This window comes from Indicator indicator, chromosome 12 (genome assembly GCF_027791375.1).
Source record: "Indicator indicator isolate 239-I01 chromosome 12, UM_Iind_1.1, whole genome shotgun sequence".
NCBI classification, from domain to species: domain Eukaryota; kingdom Metazoa; phylum Chordata; class Aves; order Piciformes; family Indicatoridae; genus Indicator; species Indicator indicator.
The window spans coordinates 29,602,280-29,614,655 of NC_072021.1; the positions used below are offsets into that span (position 1 = coordinate 29,602,280).

A 12,376-nucleotide genomic window follows, 5' to 3' on the forward strand; every position below is an offset into this window, starting at 1 on the left:
TCAAATGCAGCATTTTTCTTATGCCATCTTCTGTGACTAGTTGCATCACTCAGTTGCTCAACTTCCTAAGTTATGCCAGGTCAAAATGCCAGTGTGAGAATGGGAGCACTATAAATAACTATATAGACACTGCTTATTTATTTTTACTGGTCACCTATCCCAAAGCATTTTCATTACCAAGGCATGGCAAGATCCTGCAAGGTATGTAATTTTACACAAGCAAGCAATCCTGTTAAGGTGAATGGAACTGCTCATATGAGTGAAACTGTTCAGATATTTAAGTTTTTTCAGGCCCAAACTTGAGATCATACATAAAATACCAAAAAGTTCATTATAGACTTTGAGCTATTGCACAAATTCTTAAAAAATAATTACTTCTGCTACCTTCAAACCCATTTCTCCCTTTCTATGAAAGAAGGCACATACACACATACAAATTAAAACAGGTTGTTTCTAGTCCAGTATAATCTACACAACTAAAAAGTTTTATTGTGAGGTTTTGGAGAGTGTGAATGCCTATATACTTTCTTCTTTCTTTCTTTCCAGCAATTAGCTGGGTAGAATAGCATCAGAAAATCTAATTATGGAGGAACATCGATATTCTTAACCAGGGCCTTTAAATCCTGTTTTTTTTTAAATGCTCCCATTGGCTGTTAGAGTGGCAGGTATCCTGCATGGCATCCGATCTGATGCTGTGAACTCTGAGTAGAGTAGGAATACTAAGTGAGTTCTGTCATTAGAGTCTCTGGAGGATTGTGCTGCTCTCTGTCTCACAAACATCCATACTCTCTTGAGATAAAGCTTTAAGAAGTTGCATTTTTCAGTAATGTGAAGAAAATTCTGCTCCCAAGAGAAATGTCACTGAGTGCACTGTGGCTGAAATATTTCTCCTCTCCACAGCCACAAACAAGATCAATCCCTATTACCTCCATTCTCATAGAAACTAATGAAAACTTTGAGCAGCATAAGCATCACCAAAAAATCCAGTTAGTGAGGAATGAAAACAAGAAACACTTACTTTTTGCAGCCACTGAGTGTAATTTTCCATCACATGTTCCAGATGTTGGAGTTTCTGGGAAGAGAAATCCTGTTCCACGTGAGGAGCATCTCTCTGCAGAGCATTTGTGTTGTACTGATCTGTTGTGCTTTCACGACAGCTCCCGTCCTGTTCTGGCAGAATGAAAGTATAGGTGCACTGCCCGTGCTGGATCCGGTTAAATCTTCTCCCACTGGCTTCTGGACCCCGACGCTGGTTACTGCAGCCTACATGAGCAAGAATCGCTGCCAGGAAAGCAAAGGAAAGGAAAACTGACATGTTATTGTTACTTTCCTTTCGTACTGTAAGAAAACCTTTTTCTTCCTCTTTCTTTAAATTTGTGCTTAATTTCCTTTAAAGTCTTTGGAGAAAAGACTGGAGAATCACACTTCTGAAATCAAGCTTGCATAAACTGCTAATTTTGTAATTTTACTCTGAGGACAGCTCCTTTAGTTAAAATTGGGAATATTTATTGCATAGTAGCTAAGATTTATTGTTTCCTCTCTGTTACAGTCCAGCATGTAGCCTGCTTTAGTCAGCTGCACATGCATATCCCAGTCTCTTTCCCCTACACTATCTGCTGCAGAACTGCTATTTTCTCTCAGACTTCAGTGAGTTTTATTAAGGTTGCACTTTCAAGCCAAGCTGGAAGCAAGCAGCCTTTCACAAGATGACTTGAGGGGAATGCATGTATGAGTGCGCCCCTATGCTGAGGATGGCTGATGGCTCGGTGCAGAGGGATCATCTTACAAACTGGCTGGATGCATGACCTCAGTCGTGCAAAGCTCTCTAGCCCCTGTTGCACACAACTGCTAAGGGCTTTTGACGAATTCACAGAACTTTAATAAGGATGGCAGTCCACCTTAATACACTTCATATGTTCACACTGCCCTATTAAAATGTAGATAAAGTGTAGAAGTTTGTTGTAATCCCTCTGTAAATATACAAAGCACTGAAATTAAAAATATTTTCAGTTCTGTGCTGCTCAGTATCTATTAAAGAATTCTAAGTTGGGCGAATGACACTTATGGGAAAAAAGTTACTTTTAACCCTCACATGCTTTAGCTATTTTTCTAAGACAGCTATTTTCCTTTAGGAGAGTTTAGAGAGAGGGGTGTTTTTTTACAGCATGTAATGAATTAGGGCTGCCAAATAGTAATGGGAAATGACAGTTCAGAGGGATAATAATTTTCTAGGTTTGGTCTGTAAACTAAGGTAACTAATTTAAAACAGTGAGAGATGGTAGCTGAACTATTCCAGACTGTCTGTGAGATTATTGAGCAGTTATCACATCTAAAATACTCCTTCCAATTCACAACTCTGAATGGGCTATATAGGCACCTCTCATTACATGCAGAAGTTTTCCAGTGGGCCACTTCCTCAGAAAAAGATTGTGGTAACTATTTAAGAAGCTACCTCATACTTACTTGCTGCCTTTGATACTTGCTAGAGACCAATCCAAAATGCACAGATTAGAAACAGGATTGGAATATTGATGAGATTCAGAGGAATTTGGATCTGAGTTCCTGCTCTGTTAGTATTTGTTGTTGTTATCTATCAGCCAGTAACTATGCAGACCACTTTGCACAAGCAGTCTTTTCAACAGCAATAGTGCAACATTAAAAAACAACCTGCAAGGTTTTTTCCCACAAGAAAAGCTGCTTGCAAGAATACTGAGTGCAAGCACCTTCAGTGCTCATACAGTTGCCACCCATATCAAAACTAAAGCTTCACTCTAATAGGACTGTCTGGAATATTTAGCTGGGTATCTGCCCTGCTCCTGTGGATGCCACTCCTACTCAAAACTGAGTCTGGAGGCTTTTCATCTTGCATCTGGAAAGAAATCACTGCATTTGAGCCAGTAGGAAATATCCCTTACAATAATACAGAGAAATGAGGAAGTCTTATCTTTCTTTAAAATGTCTGCATGTCCAACAAAGAGAGAATGAAAGAATGCAAAGCACAGAGCAAAGCATCAATGTTTTCATTGCTTTCAGCAAAATCAGAACATACTTCCTCCTCTGAAGAGTTCAGCTCACCTTTCCATTCTACTTTTACTGCCTCTGAAAACCAGCTTCTTATAGTTTGCTTTCATATAGCATTTGTCATAGTTCTGATGTGACTTATTACATTATCTTTGCAATTATTGTCAAATGCAGTGGCAAGATATTTGCCCATATAAGATGAGGGAGCTTCAGTCAGGAAGAGGGCTGCAGGATCAGACACTGAACTGAAGGCTGTTAGGGAGCAGCTATTCCCCATGATGCAAAGCAAAAATACCAGAGCACAAACATGGCAACAATACATGCTTTTTTAAAAAGTTAAGAGAACATTATGGCAAGGCCTCACAGCAGCCAAAAGGAGGGAGAGCAAAGGAGGAGGTACAAAGGCTTCCTAGATTTTTAAGCCATATTTTTAAAACCCTGTTGTTTACACAAATGCCACATTTGCTTTCTGCCAGTGTTTAAGCAATAGACTTATTCCCATGCACACATGGAAAAGTGAGATTGTAAACTTTCATTAATATTTTTCAGATGAGAAAAGGCTTTGCAGAAGAGCAAGATCACTCTGTTGCTGTCACATGGCCCCTTCTCACTAGCATGAAGTAACATTTCCTTTTCCTTCTGTCCTCCTCTTCCTGAAGGGTGGCAGCCATCCTGACCTTCAAGAAGCACACAGTTATCAGTCATCTTTGGCATTTGCTCATTTGTCCCCAGTTTAGTTCCTTGCCACAGCACCAGTCTCTCTAAGCCAGGTCCCCGAGCCCAGGCCCCAGACGGACAGGTCATGGGAGGCACATAATGGTAAAGTGCCACTGTGGGGAGATGTGGCAGAGCTATGCAGCAGCCAGGGCATCACCTGCCAGCACAATGCACTAAAAGTTTCCTTACTAGAGACAACCAAGACTCCCACACATGTAGTGCCCACATCTAAATCATAGGAATAGTGCATCTGAAAGGTCTTTTACGTTCAAACATGTGAGGTCTAACATAGAGGCAAGGAAGGGATGTCAAGAGCATGGGGAATCCCAGGAGCCACTCTGTCACTCCCAGTCTGAAGCCTTTCTAGCCCAACGAAAGGTATAGAAAGAGACTTGTGATTTGTGCACAGTTAAATCTTTGCAAGGACTCAGAGCAACTGCTGAAATGACAGCAGCTCTCATAGCTACACTGAAACTCAGCAAGCTCTGGGGCTGCTCTTGCTGGTATCAGGAGCTAGCCACCAAGGTCTCTAACCAGAGGTAGGGGCACTCAGAATCCTTCAAAACAGGGACCACTAAGGTCAGCTTAGTATTCCATAAAACACATAGCAAAGTCAATTTGATAAAGACATTGAACCAGCCAGAGCAGGTTCAGTTTATACTCCTCTGTTGCACACTCATGGTCTCATGCAAAAAGCTTGTTTACAGATTTTCAGCCACTTCATTCCACAGTGAAGTTTTCTAAAGAATCCCATTTTAAGTAAGGAACAACAATTCTGTTTTTCCAAAATTCTTTATTCCTATTTGCCCTATCTTTCTAAAAATCAACTAATTACCAAAAATATCTTACCCCAAGAATCTGGGGTTTTCTAAGGGATTTTGATAAATGCACAGTTTATTATGCCAGTACCACATGATCTGTGTGACCTGCCCCAGATTTTTAAATTGTGAAAATTTCAGTGAGGTGAGGAAAAAGCAGGTCTCAAAGTTTAAAGTCACTGTGGGTATTTTTGCAGGATCTTACACTATATACTATAGATACAATCTAGTAGGGGCATGGATGTGTTTAAAAGACTCTTTATTTTCCTAAGACCACTTCCTCCAACACAATGACTAGTTTCATATTTCCTGAACTCTTCCTTCTGCATAACAGGGAAGGGATGGATCCAGAGGCTTCCTCCCCAGACTGTGCAAAGTCTCATACACTGTTTATTTAGTAGCTATACAAAGTAGTGTAGCTAACTATGACATCAGCCCTATAAGGCAAAATAAATGGGAATTCAACATCCAGATCAAGGTTATGTTTAGTTCCCACATATCTAGCAGTAATGTCATTGAATGGCCTTTGTCACAGAACCATACACATGCTCAGAGTTGAAATGCAAATCCTAGGAACCCGAAATCTATTTCTATTTCTATTTCTATGTTTCTGCTGTATTATTTGTTATTGTTGCATCTGAGTTGCAATAAGTTTGCATCATGTCACACACTGTAACTGGAGTTATTTCAACTCAATGTCCTCATTGTATAAAGGAAGTCACTCCAGAACAGCTCTTGTGTTTAAGAAGGTTTTCATCTCTAGGTAAGCCAGCACTTTACAGCAGGAAACAAAAATGTTTATTCATAATGTATCACATTCCAAACAACCTCATTCTAAATATATAAATTCAAATTAATGAAATGGGATCTGAAGTCATGGAAGTCTGACTAGTTGTGTGTTAAGGCTTCTCCAGGGAGGGACTTCAGTAGAGATGGCATCAGTTTACCATAGTGCTGAGACCAGAACAAGACGCAGGATATTTGCCTGACCCTGCAGAATGCAGACAGTGTTGAGAGCAGGTGAAAGGGAAGACTAATTTATCATGCAATAACACTCCTACTACTGTATGCTTTCTCTTCTCACTCTCCTAGGAGCAAGCAAGTAGTGATCTCAAAGAAATTACTCCTCAGAACTGAAGTCTGTGTATTTACACATGCATATTTAAGGTATGATACCATGGAAGGCTGCTTGTCAGATCCCTCCTTCAAAGTAGTAAGGCAAAGGGTGCTGAGTCATGCTGCAGCCTGGTCCGGCTCTCCCAGCATTCAATTTCACACCTGGGAACAAATAAACATCTGGGATACTAACAGAGAGGCAAAAAGTGGCAGCTCTTAGAAGAGCATGTTAATTTACCACAGAAACATCTGAGCTACTGGTTACACAATATGACCTGTCTGATTTTGTCTCACACCAAGGCTGCTAGGTCTCTCTGAGCAAAAGCTTATTGGACTCTTTCCAATCATGATGGTAAATGAGAGGCCTACATGTTTTCTGAAAACTTATTTTCATACTGGGAAAATAATGTTTTGGGGAAAACAATTTGTTCTTATATTCATAACAAAGCTTTAAGCTTACATATGTAGAGGAAAAGCACTTAGATGAATTCAGTTACATTTGCTCTCATTCCCTGGGGAAGGAGGGACTGCCCCATGCATTCTCTTGTTATCTCTCTAAGGTAAGTTTTGTCCTCAGCTTTCACACTTTCAGGACACTTGAGGCAATTTCTAAGACCAGCTTCCAACCCTGCCAAATAGATGGTATAGAATAAGGGGTGGGTAGTGTCATGAGCTTAGCCAAATGAATATGCTGATGTGTATTCAATACCATGCTGTCAAGAACTAGAATCAGAAAAATGAGCAATCTCAATAGTGTCACTTTTTGAATTCTCACCCTTGCTATATTTTTCACAAATGGCACCTTCACCCGATGAATACTCTCAGCATCCTTCCAACTTAGTTTAACTTTATGGCCAGAGTTTGACTCAAGCAGGAGCAGAAGCAACCAACAGTAATGATACTACACAACACAAGCAACCTACTCCTCCAGCCTTCAGGATCACTGTTTTGTTGCTTGTTCTGGAGAGGATAAATTATAAGAAAAGAAGCAGAAAGGAGAACATGAATGATACAGTGATTTCAGACAATAACTCGCAGCAAGATTTACAGGATAGACAATCTAGCTTGGGAGCTACAGAATCCCCATCTGAATGGAAACACTTTAACAAAATGCAGTACATGGAACAATCCCCCAAACCTGACACATTCTTCTAGAACCTGGGAAAAAAAGACCATAAAATTGCATTTCAGTTCAAACTGCAGGACATGCAAGCTCACCATGACTATGTGAAGGTGTTACAGGTCTGATCAAGCCCAGCTTAAAAAAAAAAAAAATCCTTAAAATCATAGAATCAAGAAGGCTGGAAGAGAACTCAAAGATCATTGAGTCCAACCTGTCACCCTAAACCTCATCACTATCTAAACCATGGCACCAAGTGCCACCTCCAATCCCCTCTTGAACACCTCCAGGGATGGTGACTCCACCACCTCCCCGGGCAGCACATTCCAATGGCCAACCACTCTCTCTGTGAAGAACTTTCTCCTCACCTCCAGCCTAAACCTCCCCTGGCGCAGCTTGAGACTGTGTCCTCTTGTTCTGGTGCTGGTTGCCTGGGAGAAAATGTTACTCTTTTTTTTTTTTTTTCCCCTGAAAGACAAGAGTCAGAATTTCAGGTGCTTTCTCCACTTGTAGACTTCAGTCTACCTTAAACCATTGAGGTTTTAAAGACTGAAGGTGATGAGGATGGGACTGGGATCTTCTCAGTGGTAGCCAGTGACAAGACAAGAGACAAGAGGTACAAACCAGAACACAGGAGGTTTCACTTGGTTCCTGTGCAACGTTATGTAGGCAAACCTACTTTAGCAGAGGGGTTGAACTAGATATCTCTGGGGATCCTTTCCTACCGTTCTATGATTCAGTCACTTGGACTGTGGTAGCTTCCCTACACAGTCTATTTATTAATTCATTCGTAGCAGCTTTGAGATAGGTTCTGGGTGACAGATATAGCAGAGAAAAAGGCAGGAGTCAGGCACCCGGGATCTGGGGCATGAGAGGTAAGTACCCAGCAGGGAAGCGATTGAAAGGGAGAGGCACTGAGAGACAGTCTGGAATTAAGAATTGCAACTATTTCTTATTTAAGAAAGTGGTTTATAAATACAATCTCTCATGTATTTTTACAGTGTAATTTTCTCCCCACACCTATTACTTACTTTTGCAAACAGCTTCTGATTTCAGATTCCATATATGGGTAGGAGGCAAAGGCTTGGCTTTCATTCTCCATTATAGAAGCATCCATCGAATAGCAGAATTTGCAGATAACTAACTAGAAACCCCTATAAATGGGTCAAAATTATTTTAAGAGACCAATCAGCTCCTTTCCAATTCTATGAGACACCTTTAATTAGGAAGCAAAATGTCAGACAAGACAAATAAACAGCAGTGATGCAAGAGGCTAGCTATGGTTTGCTAGCAGCATCCACCGCAGCAAGACACACCAGCTGTGCTGTGAGATAGCCTCACTACAACCATGTGTCACCCTTCTCAGCTCAAGTACACAATGCACTCATCCTATACTTAGATAGCATAATTTTAAATGGGAGAAAGACTTATCACAAGTCAGCTCCTAATTGGCCTGCTAGAACCAAGTCATTAATAGCAGTCAGATACAGTACTTTCCAACAGAGTCAGAAAACAGAGACAGGAATCCATGTCCCGGGAGGAGGGTGTGCCTAATACTGAGGCACAAGCACTGTCTTGTGTAGCTATAACTAGCTCCCTAGCTCAGACATCTCTACGTCACAGTGCAATCACAGTGAAGCCATGCTGCCTTCCTTTCAGAAAATTCCCTCTAGCACATTTGTACAGCTTCTGGCACAGGTGCCCAAGGAGGTGTGCAAAATTCACTTCCATGGAGTTGTGCACACTGCTAGGTTGTGCTTCCCTTCAGAAAGCAGGCAGAGCCACATGATTTGAGTTTGGTACTTATTGCAGGCAGATAGAATATAGGTCTCAAGCTTCTAATCACACTGAAGATCTCAAAATGCCTAATCACTAAGCCACAAAAATGAAGATAAGTAATGGTATTACAAATATCTTTGGTTTCCTCTAATGCTACTGGTAACATAAATACTGTATTGAACCAAACAATGTGTTTATAAGTGTAATGAATTTTGCTGCCATTTCTGTGAGCACAGTGCAGTACCTGTGACACTCTGGCAACGCTTCTTCCAAGCACAGTTCTGTATTCTGTAGAAAACCAGTGCTGAAATACGAGTACCAGAGCCTGGACTGTGTCCCTGGGAACATCCATGCTCAGGAAGCACCAGTAGCCTGAAAGCTTCATTTCTGAGTGTATACAGAACAGAAAACAGTCCGAAGCACCATATTTAAAAATGAACATTTTCTTCACTGTGTACACCAGTTACTGTGCATCTCACACACCTTAACCAAGGGTACTTAAATTACCCAGTGCCTCTAATAGCATGTAACTCAAAGACAGACTCTTAATTCACTTTGTTCATCTTAAACCCATCAGTACACTAGTAGGCATTTAACTACTGTATGCCAATAAAAATGTTGTTTAAACTGTTAACTGCCTGTTTAAAGCAGCGATTAATTCCCAAGATCAACACCTTCAAAATTAGTGCCTTGGGGCCTAAATAAATATTAACTTTAGCTGTTACGGAAAGTGTTGGGCTCATGACCTGGAAAGGGATCACTTTTGGTAGCTTAGGATTTTATCTCCTACTCGCCATTGAGATGTCGTATAATTCTTAGGAGAAAAAAAAAAAAAGTCAAACACATTACTCCTTTTTTAGCATCTCACAATTGGAGATAAAGTTATTTTCTAACTGCAAACTTCTCTACATGTTTCCGATGAAGTAATTAAACCCCATCTTTTGGATCAGGTGAGGGCAATCTCGGTACAATGATGAAGATGAGATCTGTTAATGTGCGTGACCGTTAGGAGGTAACCCTGGCCAGCCCTTCGGGAAGCCGGCGCACAGGCGACAGACGCCGGTCCGGGGCGGCGCAAGGCCCCCCCCTGCTGGCCTGACCGGCAGCGCTCCCCGGTCCCACACCAGCCTGACAACCCCACCCCCGCCGGCACTGCGCCCCGTCCCGCGCTTGCCGGGGCGAGAACAAAATTAAGAGGGGCGGGGGGGAAGTCTCTAGTCCTGGCTTTGCGAGAAGCGAGCACACCCCCAGATAAAAAAAAAAAAAAAAAAGTGCACCATTTATATCACTCCCGCTCACATTTTGAAACAAAAGTAATCAAAGTTACAGTCACAATGTTTTGTGATTCTCCGTACAGTCTCGTTTTTGTAACCAGAGTAACCACTTCCCCTGTGTAAATGCAGTCGCTTCTAGGGTTTGGCTACAACAGCAAGAGCCCAGCCCGGGCACAGGACAAAAGCAGAGATCTTTCCCTCTCATTACTCTTGCCTTAAGTGCAGGGAGTGAGTCCTGTGTTCCAGCAGGCCACTTCCGATTATCACTGATAGTAAAAGTATGCCCTTTTTGTGCCCTCTAGAGTGCATAAGAAATGAATCTTCTTCTTTTTCTGTATCTTTTCTCTGATTTTCTGTCATTGTTTATAAAGGGATAGAGGTTTATTTTCAGGTTACCACTGGAACCTGCAGATTGGCTTCCAGCTCACTGGCATTTTTGCCAATCTATATGCAAGACAGACCATTCATTGAGGGAAATCTTCACACTTTGAGATCAACTATATTCACGCTATCGTATGTTTCATTTTGAGAAATGTTTCAGCTTCTGTTCCCTTCACAATTTTCAAAGCAGAACACTGTCTTAAAAAATCAATATAATCATTACAGCAAAATGTAGTTTCACCATCTGAACTGTCTTAACAATCTTCATAAATTACAGTAAAACTAAGCCTTTCAGTCAGTCAAGGTAATGTCATATTTCTGGCACTAGCAAAGGCTTTTATTTTCAAAATGCCTTGTACAAGGATCTATTGGCCTCACAATATGGGGAAAATCTTGATATTGATTAAAATTTTACCATGGAACCAGGATTTTACCTAAATACCTATGCTGCTTTTCCCAGCAACTCCCTGGCTACCCAGTCTCAGAACACACTCTACTGCAGCCTTGGTAAAATGATCTGGGCTTGGACCCAAGCCTCAGTCCCTTATCAGCCCAACTCAACTTGTTTCAGTCAGCTATGAGCAATTGATACTATCACTGAAAAGTGAAAGAACTCTGTTATGAATAAAATTCTTTGTCCTTGGAGGAATGTCATTCTCCCCTTTACACATGACACTGACCTACAGGTAATATTAAACTGTGTGTAGTGGCATTAGCATTTCAGTGTGCTCAAAACTCAGAACCTGTGTTACTGTGGTGTGAGACAAACACACATGCAGTTTCCTCCTTCTGTAAGAAAAAGATCTCAAGCTCTAGCTTTGCATTGCCATACACCTACACAGGTGGCAAGGAAACAAATACACGGTGCAGGTTGTTTGAGACCATCCTTCAGAATAACTCTTACTTTATAGAGTACCCCCCCACTGACCAAAGAAAACCTCAGTGATAATTTCTCTTTAAATGCCACTCTTCTGTTGAAACCCAGAGCATTTTGTATAAAGCATTATTTGTTTGGCAAAGAGCCTTGATTATTTGCATGTGGCTATAGCTGCTTTGGTTTTTGCTTTCTCTGTTCAGAAGGCAGAAGTGAACACTTGGATCAATGAAGAAATTTCTCTGTCTTTCAGTTCAAGAAGTACCATTTGTATTTTTTAAAACATCAAAAGGCAAACACCAAAACTATTTTCTCACTTTTGAACACATTTGGTCTGTGAATTTATTACTGCATGATCTGGAGATTATATATATGTATATATATATGTAATGTGTGTGCTTTATGCCTATATAAATATATAAAAATAGATATATATGCAAACAAACAGTATAAATTATATAATAGTATTTTTACGTTTATTTACATGTATACATAATGTTATTTTAATTTGAATTGTTAAAAATATATCATATATATAGTCAAAGAAGATACTTCTGACTTTCCATTACTAACCAGGCCAATATATAATTTCAAATATCTATAACATTATTTAAAATAACTAAATTAAAAACTAAGCTTTTACTACTCAATTAACAATATATTCTTTTACTTAACAGGGCAGTGTATAATTAACAGATTTTTCCAGTTAAGTTACCGCACTCTAAGTGCTAAATACTTGCTAGACTATTTTACATGAAAATAAATGCAGAAACTGATGTGTGAATTTTAAAGCAGTGAAATGTAACAGCTGGAAAGTATTCTGTAAAGAGATACTTCTGTAAGAGCTCTGAGTGACTGAACTGTTTGAGACTTATGGTCTGCCCACAAATACTTCAGGAATTAAAGGGAGGTTATAATTGTTAGCTGTCTGCTGCAAATTAGTTAAGCATCCGGTGACTAAAAGCTCTTTAAGGTCTACATGTAAGTATTCAGTGTGAGCACTGACCCTCTGAGTTACACAGCCTTAGTATATTTGTGATAACTCTTTAGCACAGAGATTTTCGCTTTACTAAACCTGGAGACAAATCAATTGAAAACTTTCAAGGCCTGACATATAGTTTAGAAATACACCAGACCCCTGTCTAATATCTCACTAAAAACATTTTCTTGTGACACACTATTATGATGTTCTGGCTGTTCTACCTCTGTAGCAGTAAGGACAACATTTTGCCTCTTCTGCCAGAGCCTCAAGAAAATAATCAGGAGGCTTTTTCCT

General features: G+C 40.3%; 1 protein-coding gene across 1 annotated transcript in view; it reads right to left on the reverse strand.

Moving 5' to 3' along the window:
• ANGPT1 (angiopoietin 1) overlaps positions 1–1,315 on the reverse strand; it is a 136,365-nt gene extending 135,050 nt beyond the window's left edge. Inside the window, exon 1 of the mRNA XM_054385358.1 lies at positions 1,019–1,315. Coding sequence (XP_054241333.1) covers positions 1,019–1,315 — 297 coding nt within the window. The remainder of the gene's footprint in view (positions 1–1,018) is intronic.
• Between the last annotated feature and the right edge of the window lie 11,061 nt (positions 1,316–12,376).